Source organism: Mus musculus, chromosome 14 (assembly GCF_000001635.26).
Source record: "Mus musculus strain C57BL/6J chromosome 14, GRCm38.p6 C57BL/6J".
Taxonomy (NCBI): Eukaryota; Metazoa; Chordata; class Mammalia; order Rodentia; family Muridae; genus Mus; species Mus musculus.
In genome coordinates, this window is record NC_000080.6 from 101,727,153 (window position 1) to 101,743,585 (window position 16,433).

The 16,433-nt window shown below is 44.1% G+C and overlaps 1 protein-coding gene and 1 long non-coding RNA gene across 13 annotated transcripts in view; one reads left to right on the top strand and one right to left on the bottom strand.

The window, feature by feature from the left end:
• Positions 1 to 447: 447 nt before the first annotated feature.
• On the bottom strand, positions 448 to 2,576 carry Gm9922 (predicted gene 9922). The gene is made up of 2 exons (NR_168926.1): positions 2,360 to 2,576; positions 448 to 2,237 (listed from the first exon to the last, which is right to left on the bottom strand). It is a non-coding gene; the product is annotated as a predicted gene 9922 (long non-coding RNA).
• A 199-nt stretch (positions 2,577 to 2,775) lies between these two features.
• The window catches only part of Lmo7 (LIM domain only 7), a 204,781-nt gene continuing 191,123 nt past the window's right edge, over positions 2,776 to 16,433 (top strand). For 11 of the 12 annotated variants that reach the window (XM_006519176.3, XM_030247869.1, XM_006519178.3 and 8 more), the window contains exon 1: positions 2,859 to 3,073. In XM_006519176.3, coding sequence (XP_006519239.1) covers positions 3,005 to 3,073 — 69 coding nt within the window. In that variant the 5' untranslated portion in view covers positions 2,859 to 3,004. Of the gene's footprint in view, positions 3,074 to 16,433 lie in introns of all 12 variants that reach the window. The other variant, NM_201529.2, reaches the window with a different exon arrangement.

Genomic DNA, 16,433 nt, shown 5'->3' on the forward strand with positions numbered 1-16,433 from the left:
TACCTCTTTTGTGGTATGTATACTCATGGGCTTTTACAAATACCATCATATTTAATTGTTTTATAAAACAATCCTTTCACTGGGCAGTGGTGGTGCACACCTTTAATCTCAGCACTTGGGAGGCAGAGGTAGGCAGATTTCTGAGTTTGAGGCCAGCCTGGTCTACACAGTGAATTCCAGGACAGCCAGTATTACACAGAGAAACCCTGACTCCAAAAGCCAAATAAATAAATAAATTAAATTAAAAAAATAAAATGATCCTTTTGAGATGTTACTGTCTCCACACTTCTCAGACGATGAAACTGGAGATCTGGTATCTGATAACCTAAGTTGTTCTGGGTCCCAGGCCTGTGCACTTCTCATCCTGGGCAGCTGCCTGCAGAGTGAAACATTGGGCTCTGCAGCAATGTATTAGTTGCTTATTTTCCTGTGAGAAAACACCATGACTAAAGCAACTCATGATAGTTTATTTTGCCTCAGGGTCCATAACAGCTAGGGAGGCTTTTTAACCACACCCAGAAGACAGAGAGACAGAGAGAGAGAGAGAGAGAGAGAGAGAGAGAGAGAGCACAAGCTGGAAGCAAGGTGAAGCTGTAAACACCCAAACCCAGCTCCCAGCGACATACTTCTCCAGCAAGCCTGCACTTCCTAAAGGTTCTATAGCCCCTCCAAACAGCTGGGGACCAAGTGTTCACATACTTGTGTCTAGGGTGGGCATTTCTTGTTCAAACCACTTGTGACCACAGGAGGCATTTCAGATAGCATGTGCTTATATAGGAATCCTAAGAACTTCCTGTCCCGCTGCACTGGCAATACTGAAGCTCTGGTATTCTATGTATTTCAGTATGATATTTTGTGTCTTTATCAGGGTGGTAGCTCACACTTGTAATTTCAGCACTGGACTGGCCAACCAAGGTATGGGGATTGGCATGAATTCCAGGCCATTATAGCCTACACTAATGAGGGCTTGCCTCAAAACATCAACCCTTCCCTCGCTCCCTTAAATAAAACCATTTCGCGTTATATTAAGTTTTTACTTCATGTTTGCCAAAGACAGCAGTTTTGTGATAGAGAAAAGGAGAGAAACATCTTCCTGTTTTCTTTAACCATCCCACTCTCCTCTAGGGTTTGGCCTAATAAGAGTGTAGGCAGCAGGCAGAGAGGGATGGTCCAGTCAGTGGCCTCCTGCCATAGCAAGAATAATCCCTGAAGTTTGTCAGCCAGCTCTTCTAAGCAGACCCAGTGATTACAGCAGGCCAATTAAAAAAAAAAAAAAATAAGGCTTCGGGATAAACAGAAACCATCACCCCAATCCAGATGGTCTTCATTCACAAGAGCAAGTGGGTTCCAACCCAGCCTTTAGATCTAACTTCCAGGAGGCAGGAAGTACTGGGAGAGAAATGTGGTGAAGACACCACAAAGAAGCCATAAGACAAATCCAGAAGGCAACTTGTTTCTTTCAACACACGATGCCATTCCAAAAAAGGAAGAAGGGGCTTGAGGAGGAGGCCCTTCTAGGGTAAAAAATCCGCAATCAAACGGAATGCAGATTCTCTGATTGCCTCGAGGTCTAGGTAAGTCAGCTGCAAAGGACGCTTTGGCATCCTAGGGAAATCCGAGCCCGGTTGATTAGCAATTTTATTGGCTTTATTTAGTTACATGTGAAAATGGTCTATGATATTGCAGGATAGTGTTCGTTAAAGATGAACTGTATCCTGGGATATTTAGAGCTGAAATGTATCCTACTTTAAACCTCTCTATAGTGAGATAAGCCCAAGTGCTAATGATCATTAAACAGAAGCTAGGCTGTTTCCGTAGACAAGATTCTCTGCCATACGTTTGAAAATTTCTTTAATCACACACACACACACACACACACACAAAGAAAAAAAAGAAAAAAAAAAGAAAAGAAAAAAAGAATGAAATGTTGCGTCTCCTCCAGAAAAGAAGGGCTGATCTTATCTTCTTCCATAGGTCAAGTACCCTGGTTGGAGCCCAGAGAGTCCCCAGAGTTTCCTTGGAGAGATCGCGGGGCATTGGACCACCTGTGCACTTTGCTGGCCAGGCCCCGAGCACTTACTCAAACTCTCTGCTCACTCTGAATAACCAGTCACCTTTGCCACACCACGAAGGGTACAGGTTTTGATTCTCCGGGGGAGGGCGGGCCAATGTCCAGAACTGGGCCAAGCAGGCAGGAGAGGTGGGAGAAAAGCCAAGTTCCTTCGGTTCACCGTACCCTTGAGGCGAGAGGGGAAATGAAGCCACAGGTCTTCCCCACGGACCCACCTGCGATCGGGGGAGGAGCGACGCCAGCCCAGACTAGGGGACCAGCCGCCAGTGCCCAGGCCGGTACCCTCACCTGCGGCCGGAAGCCGGGGCAGTAGCGGGGACCGCGCAGCATCTGGGACCGGTCAGCGAGCTCCGTGGAGCCGGAGGGTAGTGGCGTGGAGGCCTGGTGGCTCCGCGTCCCCGCGGGGGAAGTTTCTTGGCCCGGAAAGGTGCAATTGTGTGCAGCTATTCCTGGTATGTCAGGCCGCAGGCAGAAGGGGCGCCGCCTCCCGAGAGAGCCCGGGACTGGGAAGGCGGGTAGAGGCGGGAAGGATGCCGGCTGGGGCGCATCTCCCCGCCCAGATAATTCTGACCAGAGAGGTGGCTGCAAGGACCCTGGCGAGGGGCAAGGACGGAAGCTGGGACCGGCCCGTAGGGGGTGGGCCGGGGCGGGGCTACTGTCGAGGGCGGTGACAGCGCTTGCGACTTTTGAAGTTCCCAGGAGTCCCGGCTCCTTCTGCACACCGCTTCCAGTTGCCTCTTCACCTCCTCCTGCTCCAGTCAGGCTGAACTTGAGCCGATTTCTAGAGTTTGGAGAAAGCAACTCCTGCAAATTCTTCTAGGTTCCTGAACTCAAACTGCACGTCGCTACAAAGGGCGGGGGACGCGTGGCGTGGGAGCTCTGGGTCCCGGCGCGCACCCACTGAGCTGCTCCTCTCCCTCTCTTGCCCTAGACATGGAAGGGATGGAGGACGCCGAGGCCGATTGCTCTGTTGCATTCGCAGAGGCTCAGAGATGGGTGGAGGTGAGTGTCTTTTCCAGTTCTTTACAGATGAATTTACACTTTCCGTGCCTGAGTCTTCTTGGGTTTCCCACCAATCTGAGCTTACGTCCGTCCGGTGACCTAGGCTGAGTAAAGAGGCAGTTTTGGGTACAGTGCAAAATTTCCCTCTCTAGTCTTCTGATGCCTAGCCCTCCTCAGACTTTCTTGCAGATCTCCCAGCGCTTGTCCACCAGGTTTGGGTATCGCACTTCCCAAAAAGCGGGGCACAGAGCTAGGCTGGGGACCTCGGGCGCATTTCTTCGGGATGCAGTTGCTTATCACGCACCTGGGTAGCCAGTGTATTCAGCACGGGGTGTGAGCCTAGAGAGTTGGGGGGCTGCCATCCTTCCCTCTCCCGCTCTCTTCCTCTCCAGTTGAGAAACTAAAATATCCTAAGCTCCTTTACAGACGGCTTGTTATTCTTCCAGCTGTGCCTCACAGACAAGATCTTCTGTTCCTTTTATTGTCACGAAGGAGAGATAGTCTCTACATGGTCGCCTTCGGACTAGCCTGTTTTATTCCGTTGCTGACCACCTAGGTGGGTTGTGCTTGTGAATGAACTCAAGGCACCCCACACCTGGGCTCTAGTACCGAGTTACAACTCTAGACTTATGAGGTGACTTTCCGGATGGGTCAAAAGAATCCTTCCCAAAGTGGGACTCAGAATAACTGATGGTTATAAAATTGTTGCCCACACCAACCCTGACGTCATTTTGGAGTTAGTGGTGCCACATGCTGTTTTATCCAACAGCTAGGGAATTTAATTCAGGGCCTGGGACATGCTAGATAAGAGCGGCTACTCCTGAATCACGCCTGCAGCCCCTCAATCTACCTAAAAATTCAAATTAGGCTACTAAGAATATAGGGGAAGCTAGTTCTTTAAAAGTCATTTTATTTTATGTTTTAAAGAAATACATGTAGGGTCCCACTAGCTTGAGGACCTGCTTTTGGGTCTCTAGCACCCGTGGAAAAAAGCCATTGCAACTCCAGGACAGGCAGGGCTGCTGAGGCAGAAGTATTCAGTGTGACTTAGCCAAAATGGTGGCTTCCAAGTATATACCCCAACCCCCATCGGAATCTACATCCACATACATACCTACAAACACACACACACACACATACACACACATACATACCTACAAACACACACACATACATACCTACAAATGCTCACACACACACACACATACATACCTACAAATGCTCACACACACACACACACACATACATACTCACACATACCTACAAACACTCACACACACACACATACATACCTACAAACACACACACACACACATATACATACCTACAAATACACACATACACACTCACATACATACATACCTACAAACACACACATACTCACACACGCTCATACACACACACACACACATATATATATACCTACAAACACATACACATACATACACACATACACACCTACAAACACTCACACACACATACACATTTTAAAAATATCATGTACTTATGAGGAAAAAAAATAAATGTTAAATGTTATACTTCTGTATAGTAAGAGGGCAGGAGATATGAGTGACCTCACTTTCTAGATGGTAGAAGTGTCTCAGATGGTAGCTTTTGGTGTCTTTAAAGGCTGAAACTTTGAGCTGTGCCAAGGTGACTTGGAGAGATGGGAGGAAGGGTATGGAAGGCTGGGAGAAGTTACAAACACTGCATTCAGAATTGAAATGAGAGTGGAAAAATCCCAGCAATGGAGTTAAGAGAAAAAATAACTTTGCTCCTTCATAAACCTGGAAAAATCAAGGCTTTACCTGTAATTTTCCATCAGTGGTGTTTGCGCTGCATGGTTTCAGAAAGCAAGCTGAAGTCACCATTCACTTTTTTCATATGAGTGTATGGGATGGAAGGGGGAAGGGGCCATTTCCATTCACACCCCCTGAGTCTGGGTGGTATTGGCAATTTGGGGTCATTCACAGTTTATAGGTGGTGTTGCAAGACTTATACTTGTTTCTGAAACTGTGCATAGCGTTCTTTTCTTACCCAGGGGTTAGTATCTGGATCTTAAGAAAGTCAATACTATTTGTGTATCTTAGCACGCTTACAGTTGTGTAAAAGTTCTGCGAACAATTTGCATACTATGACCTCCTTGCAAGTGTGATGGTCTGAAAGATAATCATTATGTGTGTGCATCTTCTCCCTCAGTCCCAGCCTGTGGAAAGGCTTAGCAGCAGTGCTTTGACAACTTGGTATGTTCCTTATTTACAGAGAGTACAGAGTTTCTAAAGCTACTGTCAGATTCCTTTAATATAGTTACAGAAATTAAAATTAATTTTTTTTACTCCTCACACTAGTTGGACTACTGTTAAATGTTCTTGAAGATATTTGAATGGGTTTTGTATTCATATTTGTTTATTTATTCACTTATTTATTTCCAGACATGGGAGGCTTGGATATCCTGGAACTCGTTATGTAGACCAGGCTGGCTTTGAACTCTTGGAGATTACCTGTTCTGGTTCTAGAGTGCTGGCACTGAAGGTGTTCAGTATCATGCCTGGCCTCATGTTCTTATTTAAAAATTTTATCATCTATTCTTTAGGAGGACCCTGGGCATTTGAAGTCATGCTAGTTGGTTCTCTTGTTAGGGTTTTTGTTTGTGTTTGTTTTGTTTTTTCGACTAAAGCACACACATATTAAAGACATTCCTTTGTCCAAAGAGCAGAATGTCTGACTTTCATTGCCACACAGCCCATTGCTTTCAAGAGGACCCTTAGTTTGAAGATAAAGTGTTAATTTCAAGGTATTTTCTGAAGCATTTTGGACCATGAATGAGATAGTATCATACAGTTCTCTTGTTTGTTAATCTTCTCTTCTTTGTTCTTTCTGTGAGTTTTCTCTACATGGCTTCTGATTCATTTATCTCACGTGTTTAGGTATGTACATGTGCCATAACCTGTAGTATTGCAGAGAAGATAGCCTGCTGTCTAAATCGTCACCTAAAGTTTTATAGGGAACTATATTTTTCTACTGTGGTGTGGCGGGGGACTAAACATAGCCACCTCACGTATGACATAGGTGCTCATCCACTGAGCTACCTGCCTCACCCCTTCAGCTGCAGTTTTGAGTCTCCCAAGGTCCAGAAACTCCAATAACCTTGTACAACTTTAAATGATGACCGGACTTCATGTCAGTCTGAGCTTCCCATTTCTCACCAGTGACGGCAAATGCATAACGTGCTATTCTTCACACAAAAAATTGATGTAGTTAAAGTTTATTTTGAGGGGATGTATGGAGCAAGTGGGATGTGATGACTCTTGTCACTCTACTGGTTTCTCTTTTGCTTCATTTGAAATTATACTTCGATTCTTAAGAAAAAAAAATGAAGACACTAAGCAGGTTTGTCCACTCGGGAATTAATTCTGCAGTGAAAACAAATGTGGAACTGGATCCCTTCTAGATATTGCGACAGAATGACATCAGATGATTATCTAGGTGGAAATGTGGTTTGGAATATTAATAATGTAGCAGGGCTAGTTTATGATTAAACATTGGTTTAAAACAGCGTGAGCAGTGGTTTGCAGGCAAAGCCCTCCTAGCAAGGTCATAGAGTAGATGATGGAGTGGTTGAAAACACAGCCTAGACTCACTAATTTTAGTTCGCTTCTGCTGTGCCTTTTAATTTCCTATACCTAATAGTTTCCTCTGTCTGCTTAGGGACAAACCCTTAACTTAAACAGATAAAGTACTGATGAGATTAAACACCAGGGGTGCAGTTCACAGCTTGATCACTGGTTTCCAGGCTGTGAGTTCTTTTTGCTCTCTAGGTATGCCACTTAGGCAGAGCTGTGTTTATGGCTCACTTGATTCGCTGCTTCCTTGCCCTGCTCCTCCCCCACCCCCTTCCTGCTATCTCTGGGTTTGAGTCTTTCAGTATCACTATGATCTTGTAAAAGCACAGAAGGGTGCCAGCGTGAGTACATCGCCAAGTTTGGCATCAGAATAAGAGCCCTGGCTCTTTGTTTACTTCCCATTGGTCTGGTCTTCTACGTGTCCTAAGTTTTATCCTTCAAAGACGGTCTGTCCCTAGGGCTCTTTGGCTTGCCTCTGTGCAGAAGGAGTTTAGAAAAGTAAAGAATCCCTTGGTTTTAAACAATGGTACTTTCTGGGTCCACCACTGATATAAGCACAGTTCTACCCTTCATCCTCACTAAACTGTATCCTTTCTATCCATGGCTGTGGACCTCAGGTCTGTAAGATACCGAATGATCACTGAACACCAGTGTAGTCTATAGGGCAAGAGAACACTCTTGTATGTGTGCTGTTGCTTTTGAAATATAGTGACAAATATTCATTTGGAAACGTTTCTAAATTCAGAGGAGCATATTTAGTAATACATGTAATTTCCTTTCTTTCTTTTCTTTTTTCTTTCTTTCTTTCTTTCTTTCTTTCTTTCTTTCTTTCTTTCTTTCTTTCTCTCTCTCTCTCTCTCTCTCTTTCTTCTTTCCTTCCTTCCTTCCTTCCTTCCTTCCTTCCTTCCTTCCTTCCTTCCTTTCCTCCCTCCCTCCCTCCCTTCTTTCTTCCTTCCTTTTATCCTCTCTCCCTCCCTCTTCCTTCCTTCTTCCCTTTTCCCCCCCTCCTCCTCCTCCTCCTCCTCCTCCTCCTCCTCCTCCTCCTCCTCCTCCTCCTCCTCCTCCTCCTCCTCCTCCTCCTCCTCCTCCTCCTCCTCCTCCTCCTCCTCCTCCTCTTCTTCTTCTTCTTCTTCTTCTTCTTCTTCTTCTTCTTCTTCTGGATAGGGTTTCTCTGTGCAGCCCTCACTGTCCTGGAACTCACACTGTAGACCAGGCTGGCCCTCAACTCACAGATCCACTTACTGTTCTGCCTTCCAAGTGCTAGGATTAAAGGCATGCACCACCACCACCACCTGGCAATACATGCCATTCAACTGCCAAGTTGAACTGTAACGTTTTTTGGTATAGTGAACTTAATGAGATATGTAAGTGGAGTATACTTGTAACAAATAGCTGTGTCTGAGTCAATCACTAGCAGCCTACTGTTCAAGTCATGTTCAAATAAGATGAGTGCCAGGTATAACCAGTGGGGCTGTAGCTGTTCTTCACTTCTATTTCCTACGTTGTTTCCTTTCACTGTCTACACATGTAAGTAAGTACTCATGGTTGGTGGAACAGACCCCACTTCTTTAAGTCTATATGGGTTACCATAAAAGCCACTTAACTCACCATTTCGTTTGTCACTGCTCAGTCAGAGCACTTAAGTATAAGTCCCAGGTCACAACCACCTATAGCTCTAGCCCCAGGGGATCCAATAAACTTTTCTGGCCATCTGTGTGACAATGGACATGCCTCCCACCCCATGCATACATATACACACAAAGATATGTATATACATACACACCTGCACACACACATTACAAAGAATGAATACATACATACATACATACACACACATGTACATACATACATTACATACATACACATTAAAAAATATATACATGCACACACATGCACACAATCATACACACATGCATGTACATATTTAAAAAGGCACACACTTATACACACGTGCATACACATACATACATGCACATGCATACACCTGCATGCATACATTAAAAAGGATACACACACACATGTACACGTACATTTTGAAAAGAATGCACACATACACACATGCATACATATATACATATACACATTAAAAGAATGTATACACACATGTATACACATACACATATGCATATATACAACTAAAAAGAATAAAAAGTCACATAGGCAGTTCTTATACTGGCTGTTTTATAGAAATTTTCTCCAAGTATACACCTGATCTTAATAATTCCTTACTTTCTGGGAAGTCATATGAAAATTATTTACTTTCATTTTTATAAATGTGTTTAGTGAAACAATTTTAGAGGCCACAATCCTTACCATGTCATTCTTTGTCCTCTGCCTTACTTATTTATCTTATTTTTCTGTCATTTTCTTCCTAACTACTTGTGCAGTTTTCTCCCATCAAGCCCCTGGTGTTTGTGCAGTTAAAGGAGATATTAAGTGAAAAGCATTAGTGCTCTCTAAGAGTGCCTGTATCTCCCTATGCATACAGCACAGTTCCTTCCTTCCATGTTGGCATTTAGGGACCAGCCCGTTACCGAGAAATTCCTAGTTTCTTCACATTTAGGCTAAACCACCCTTATGTGAAGTCTCTTCAGTTAGACTTCACTTCTGCCGTTTCGTCCCTTTTCCCATGGACATCACCTTCTTCTTACCGTCTGGTACCGTAGGATTTGCTTTTCCATCAGAGACAAGTCGCCGAGGGCTCGAAGGTATTCTTCCCTTGAGTATTTGGAATGATGTCTGCCAATGCTTGCCGAGCACAACATGACAACAGTGACAGATTTAAAATGTCAAGCTTTAACGATCAGAACTCACCTCTCCCACCATTGGAGTTGGGTAGAATCTGTTACAGTCATTCTGTGAGGACTCACTGTAGGCCTGGATGCCATTTGAGTGTCTGTGTGTGTAAGTTGTGGATTCATTCAACACGTCCTCTTGGCCCTGCCCCTGCTCCGCATCACAGACTCATTGGTCTGCTTCCTGTCTTCTGCTCAGTTTCTTTCAGAGAGTCTTACACTAAGTCATTCAGGGAACCAGTACTAGATGCTTGCACTATGCCGGGTACCGGCCATTGTGATTACTTTAGTTGACAAGCCTAGTCCTTTCCCTGAACCTTTCCAGAGAGGCATGCCGTGAGAGACATGTGAATTGACAGCATGTCCAGGTCACTGCTGTAAAGCCACTTACACACTGTGATGGCACCAAGGGACAGCCCAGGTAGGCCTACTGAGTCTGACAGGACATCCTTTGAGACACAGATACACTGGTCTATTGGGCTGGGGCGGGGCGGATTTTAAACAGATGAGGTTTGCATGTAATGTAACTTCAGGGCGTGGCTCATAGCAGACAGTTCTTTCCATGAAAATGTTGTATATACAGTGAAACACATAGACGTTTGAGTGCACACTTGTGAGGCTGTATAATGCATCCAGAGTACATCAGTCAAGGTACAGAGTGTGTACCTTTTCCACTCAAGAAAGCTCTAGAAGTGCCCAGTGGGCTCCACCTCTCTAGTGAGGTCTAGCTGCATAGATTTCTGTTTTTGAATAGCCAGGAAATGTTCTAATTATATTTCCTCCTCTCCCTCTCCTTTGTTGAGTGACATTCCACTCTTTCTTGAACAAAGTATCTGTCTGGCAAATAAAAAAGCCAGGTGGTGGTGGTAGTGGTGGTGCATGCTTTTAATCTCAGCCCTTAGGAGGCAGAGGCAGGCAGATCTCTGTGAGTCTGAGGTCACCCTGACCTACAGGGCAAGTTCCAGGACAACCAAGGTTACACAGAAACCCTGACTCTGGGAAAACAAAACCAAAACAAACAAATAGCACACAACAAACAAACAAACGACAAACAAACAACAGCTCCTGGGAAGGAGAGGGGTGGTGCCAGGCCAGGAATTCCTAAAATTCTTGTGGAGGTAGGGGGCAGATTCTGAAATAGGAACCAGGGCAGCAATGTTAAGAGAATAACCCGACTCCAGGAAGCCTAAGCAGCAAGGTCAAGTTGTGAGGAATGGAAGGGTCCCAGCACATTCGGATTCTTCTATGGGTGGACGAAAATCTAGAAGTGGGTGTGCTCATAAAGTAATACAAAGGTCAACCTATATCTTCAGTGTGATGGTATCACCTAGAGAGTGGACCCCTTGGGTCAAAAGGTGATGAGCACCAGCCTGGAGTGAATCTGGTACCCACAGCAGAATGCGGATACTTTGGTCAAGGTTAGAAGTCAGTGTTGGCTTCTTTCGTCTAAATAAGCAGATGAGTAGATGCCCTTTTTCTCAGAACACTGGTTATCTTAACCATTCATGTCATAGTTGACTCCTTGGGTTTTCTCCAGCGAGGAAGGTGAAGTCAAGACAAGGCGAGTTGCCTCATTTCAGTGATGCCACAAAAGGCTAATGTGAATCACACAGTTGGTGGCACTTCTTCAGCCATTGGTAAAGCAAGAATATCCTCACGTCTATCTGCTCTTAAGCCAAGTGAAGCATTGTCCTTTGCAGTGTATGTGGCAGGGAGGGCTTAGATCAACTCAGTGAGCTCTGCTACTCCTCCCACATCCTCCTCCCCTGGATGCCCAAAGCACGTTCAGACTTGACATGTCAGTGTTTGTTGTCTTGCCCTACAAGTTCTGGACAGACAGATCTCAAGTGTTTGATGAGTGAATATTTGTGTCCAGTCAGAGGCTGGCTTATTTAATTGTTGTTTTTAGATCTTAAGCCTGTTACCTATCTAGAGTGTGTCGGAGCCTGAAGAAATGATAAATTAGGGCTCGTTGTGCTTACTCTCCAGTTTCCGAAGGTAATTATTGGGTGTGCTTCTTTAAGAACATGTTTGATGTACTGAAGCTTAATAAGGATAATAGCTGTCATATCTGCAAAACAGCGAACCAGAGTTACTCAGCCAATCAGCTCCTTTACTAAAGAGATGAAGCTAATAGGAAGCCTAGAGATGAATCACAGCAGCCAAACTGACAACTTTTTCAAAGATTATCCAACACCACAGACAGCATCCTGGAAGACTAGTTCTCACTCCTGGGCACAGCATGTTCAGCCCAGGGCTTAGGTGTCTCTTGATCATGGTGTATAGTACCAGGATACTGTCTTAGTCTTCAAGCTCTGTAGAGAAGGAAGAGCTTAGAAAAGTCCTGTCTAGGATTAGTGAGTGGGCAGAGGTTGTAAAAGTTTGCTGGTCACGATGAGAGAGTTTGAGGGCCATCACAGCATGCAGCACTAATTGTCACTGATAGGGTCACCTCCACTTTCTTGTGCATGCAAGTTGTGCACTTGAGTGTAGGTGACAGTGGAGACCAGAAGAGAGCACCAAGTCTGGAGTTGGAGGGAGTTGTGAGCAGATCACATGGGTGCTGGCAACTGAACTAGGGTCTTTGCAGGAGCAGTACTCATTCTTAACTGCTGAACTCTCTCTCCAGCCCTATCTATCTATCTATCTATCTATCTATCTATCTATCTATCTATCTATCTATCTATCTATCTATCTATTACAGTTTCCTACATGTGTCTAATACATCTTGGTTGTTACCCTCTTACCCCTCTCACCATTTTCCTGCCAGTGAAAGTCTCCTTCCCAACAAGTACCCACCTATTTTAATGTCTTTAAAAAGCCCAAATACTTATTTATTGATTTTTATGTATATGTGCATGTGCATGCATGTGTACCTGTGTGTGCATGTGTGCATATACACATGTGTGCTTGTATAAGGCATGTGTGGTTTCCTGTGTATGTGTGCACATGTGTGTTAGTGTATAAGTGTGTACACAGTGTACATGCATGTGAGTGTGTGTATGTGTGTACATGCATGCACATGTGTGTGTATGCATTTGTGTTTGTGTGCATGTGTGTGCCTGTGTATGAATGCATGTATCTTTATGTGTGTGCATGTGTGTTAGCATGTGCTTCTGTGTGTTTATGCAAATGTGTTTTGAAGTGCATGTGGAAGTCAGAGGACAGATTTCAGGAGACAATTCTCTTTGACAGGTGCGTTCTAGGGACTGAGCTCAGGCTGTGAGGCTTATTGGCAGGCAGCTCTACCTGTTAAACAATCTGGTTCATCTCTCTCTCTCTCTCTCTCTCTCTCTCTCTTTCTCTCTCTCTCTGTGTGTGTGTGTGTGTATGAGAAAGAGAGGGAAAGAGAGAGAGAGAGAGAGAGAGAGAGAGAGAGAGAGAGAGAGAGAGAGAATAGAGAATAGTCTTGGGAACATTTTTATATGGTGACATTGAGTTCTTCTTTGAGTTAAGGTATGATATTAAGTCATATCTAAAGAATATATCTGATAAGAAATCTCATGAAAGTGTTGGTATATAACCTACATTTATGTATCTTACATGCTTGTATTTGATCATACTTCAAATTATACAGCTGTTTCCAACCTCATAGTAAACTTTGGCTTTGTAATTTTTTTTTCTCATGAGAGCTTAAAGTTTTATTTCATATACAAAAGAAGGAAGAGAAAACAAAAAGAGTAGACCTTGTGTCTTTACTTTTTGACTTGGTGTCTGATCAATTTCTTGATGGGGAGAAACTTGTTAATTTATGGAAAGCATCCATTAGACTTCATTCACGCTGGGCAGGCACCTACCCTCTGTGCTTGCTACATTTCAGTTCTAAATCCCAGCTTTGAAAACAGAAGCTCCAGGACCCCACATGATCCATTCTCCTCTTCCTGCCTCATTCCTTCCAACCTCCTCCATAGGCTCTTCGTACTCTTCCTCAAATGTGAAAAGAGGGTTTTTAGCTTAGGGTTTGTTTCTTCCAGAGGACATCTGCCTCTCTCGGTGATGCTACGTTCTCATACCTTTCTTTCCCTCTATGCTTGTATGTTCATGACCCTCACCAGGACTTGGTTTTGCACTTTGTATGTGTTTGTTAGTCTCTAGAGTATTAATGTCTTATGTGCAAGGACTTATTTCTCTTTCAAGCTCCAAATAGTGCTAGGTATTTAATATGTATTCAATAAGTATTTTCTGGGCAAACAGAAAGGTAGATTAAAGAACACATGTCTTTTAATGTTTAATACTTGAAACCTTTTTAGCCTGTGATGTAACTGACTTCTTGGCTCTGCTTCACTCAACAGGAGAAGTTAACTTTGTCATGTTGGGATTTAGTTTTTTTTTTTTTTTCGTTCTCAGCTCAAGATTGAGCAAGTTCTAGGCGTGATTGTTAAAAAGCAAGTTCAAGCCATGAAAAATTGACTCTGCTCAGTCGATTCTAAACATGTCCCCAAAGAAACAAGCAGAGTAAGGAAAACCCTGAAGGAAATGTGCAGGGTGAAAGCGAGTCTTCTTAGCTGATACCCTATGCTAGGGACAGACCATCATCATGAGACCGTGGGAATCTGTTTATGCAAAAGCTCTCAGTGATTTCAGATTGTATGATAGCGACCTGTCTTAGTTACTTTTCTGTTGCTGCAAACAGACACATGACCAAATACAACTTATAGAAGAGTTTTTGGGGGCTTACAGTTCAGAGGGTGAGTCCATCGCGAGAATCATGGCAGCAGGCAGGCAAGCATGGTGTTGGTGGAGCAGTACCTGAGAGCTTACATCCTTATCCACAAGTAGGAGTCAGAGTAGAGAAAGCTAACTGGGAATAGCATGGGTTTTTGAGACCCCCAAATATCCCCACTATTCCAGATACCTCTCTAACAAGGCCACATACCTCCTAATCCTTATCAAACAGTTTCCCAACTATGAACTAAGTATTCAAAATATATTAGCCTATGGGGGACCATTCTTATTCAAACCACCACACAGAGGAGCAGAAGATGCCTTCACTGTATCTAGAGATAAAAGAAATGATACCCTGTTTGGTGATGCATGCCTGCAACCCCAGTAATTGAGAAGTACAGACAGAAAAGATTGCAAGTTTAGTGCTACCTTAGGCCATATCTCAAGATTCCCTTTGAAAAGGGAAGTAATAAAATCATGGGACATTTGAGAGCAGCAAACAGTCTCCTTCCTGTTCTAGCACACGCACCAGGACTCCCTGAATTTTGTAGTGCTACACTTTATATGCATTTTTAGAGGAATTGTTCTGAAAGACTACATACAACCAAGCATGGAAGATTTCAAAGGAGCTTTGTTCAGGAGCGAAGGGAAGGGAGATCTGAATACAGATCCTTGTCCGCGTCTGGGTTGGTACACCCTGACTTTCTCTCATTGTGCCTTTTTATTATTCTTCCAAAGTGTGACATAAATGAAAGGCTCCTTGCTATCACGATAACTTCTTTTTAAACTGGCAAGAAGAGGAGAGAGGCCCAGAGATATTGAGCTTCTTTTTAAGACCTCCTACGGCACACTGCTGGCAGAACTGAGCTCTAAGCAGCATTTGACTTTAGCCTCACCGTTGGAAAGGTCACGGCCGGTGCTCATCTGCTTTGTTAGTTTGCATTTTCTCCTCTCTTCTTGCCCACCTGCTTTCTGGTGTCTTTGGTAGCAGCACCTGCCGAGGTGACATGCGTATCTCCTGCCATCTTATTGGCTGCTCCTGTATGTGTCGCTATCTTGCTTTCTTTTCTTATTTCTCAAATGGAGCTTAATTTAAAGATAGAAAAAAACAAAAAAACAAAAAACATCAGTTGTGGGAATGAAGATGTAGACCAGTTGGTAGAATGCTTACCTAGCACACATGTCCCCAGAGAGACATAAACTGCCCTCTGAAGGTGGAAGCAGGAAGAACGCAAGTTCAAGGTCATCCTTTGACTCTGTTGCCTCTGGGCCAGGAGTGAGTTGGAATATCATGGTAAGAGTCATGTAACAGCCGGGCGTGGTGGTGCACGCCTTTAATCCCAGCACTCGGGAGGCAGAGGCAGGTGGATTTCTGAGTTCGAGGCCAGCCTGGTCTATAAAGTGAGCTGCAGGACAGCCAGGGCTATACAGAGAAACCCTGTCTCGAAAAACCAAAAAAAAAAAAAAAAAAAAAAAAAAAAGAGTCATGTAACAGAGCAGAGCAGCTCACGTGGTGGACAGGATGGGGCGCCACCTATAATAAGACACACACCTCAAGGGAATCTCACACCCTCAACCTATCTCTTCTAGCCAAGGCCCTAAGGTTTCCAAAACCTCCCTGAATAGTGTCTCCAGGTGGGCACCAAACCTTGAACAATAAATCAAAGGGGCATTTCTTTTCTTTTCTCTTGAAAAAAAATTTACTTAATTTTACTTTTATATGCATTGGTGTGAGTGTGTCAGATCCCCTGGAACTGGCATTGTGACCGTATGGGTGCTAGGAACTGAACTTAGATACTTTGAAAGAGTAGCCAGTGCTCTTAACCACTGAGCCATCTCTCCAGCCCCCACAGGACATTTCTTGATTTGGATTGTAACAGCCCATAGTGCATAAGGACAGAGACCTGAGCTTTGAGAAGTGCTCTGACCCTCTGCTAGGACAGGTGAAGGAAGATAGGGGATGCAGTGGGCCACCAGACCTAGAGAGAACACCTGACTGTTAGCTGCTGTGAGGAGCTCTAGGTACATGAGATTGTTGTAGGAAAAGAGAATTTTCAACAGTGTTCAGGGGCGTGGTCGTGAAAATTTGCAAGAGCATTATCTCCCATTTGTTAAAAATACCATTTGCGAGTGTTGGTGGGACCAGCAGAATCTTCACAAAAGCCTTTGTAGTGGGCCACAGTCCAGGCACAGAAACTTTCTGAGAGAAAAGACCGAGGAGCTAAGATACCAATATTCTCTCAAGAAAGAATATTTATTTGTGTTAACAAAATCATC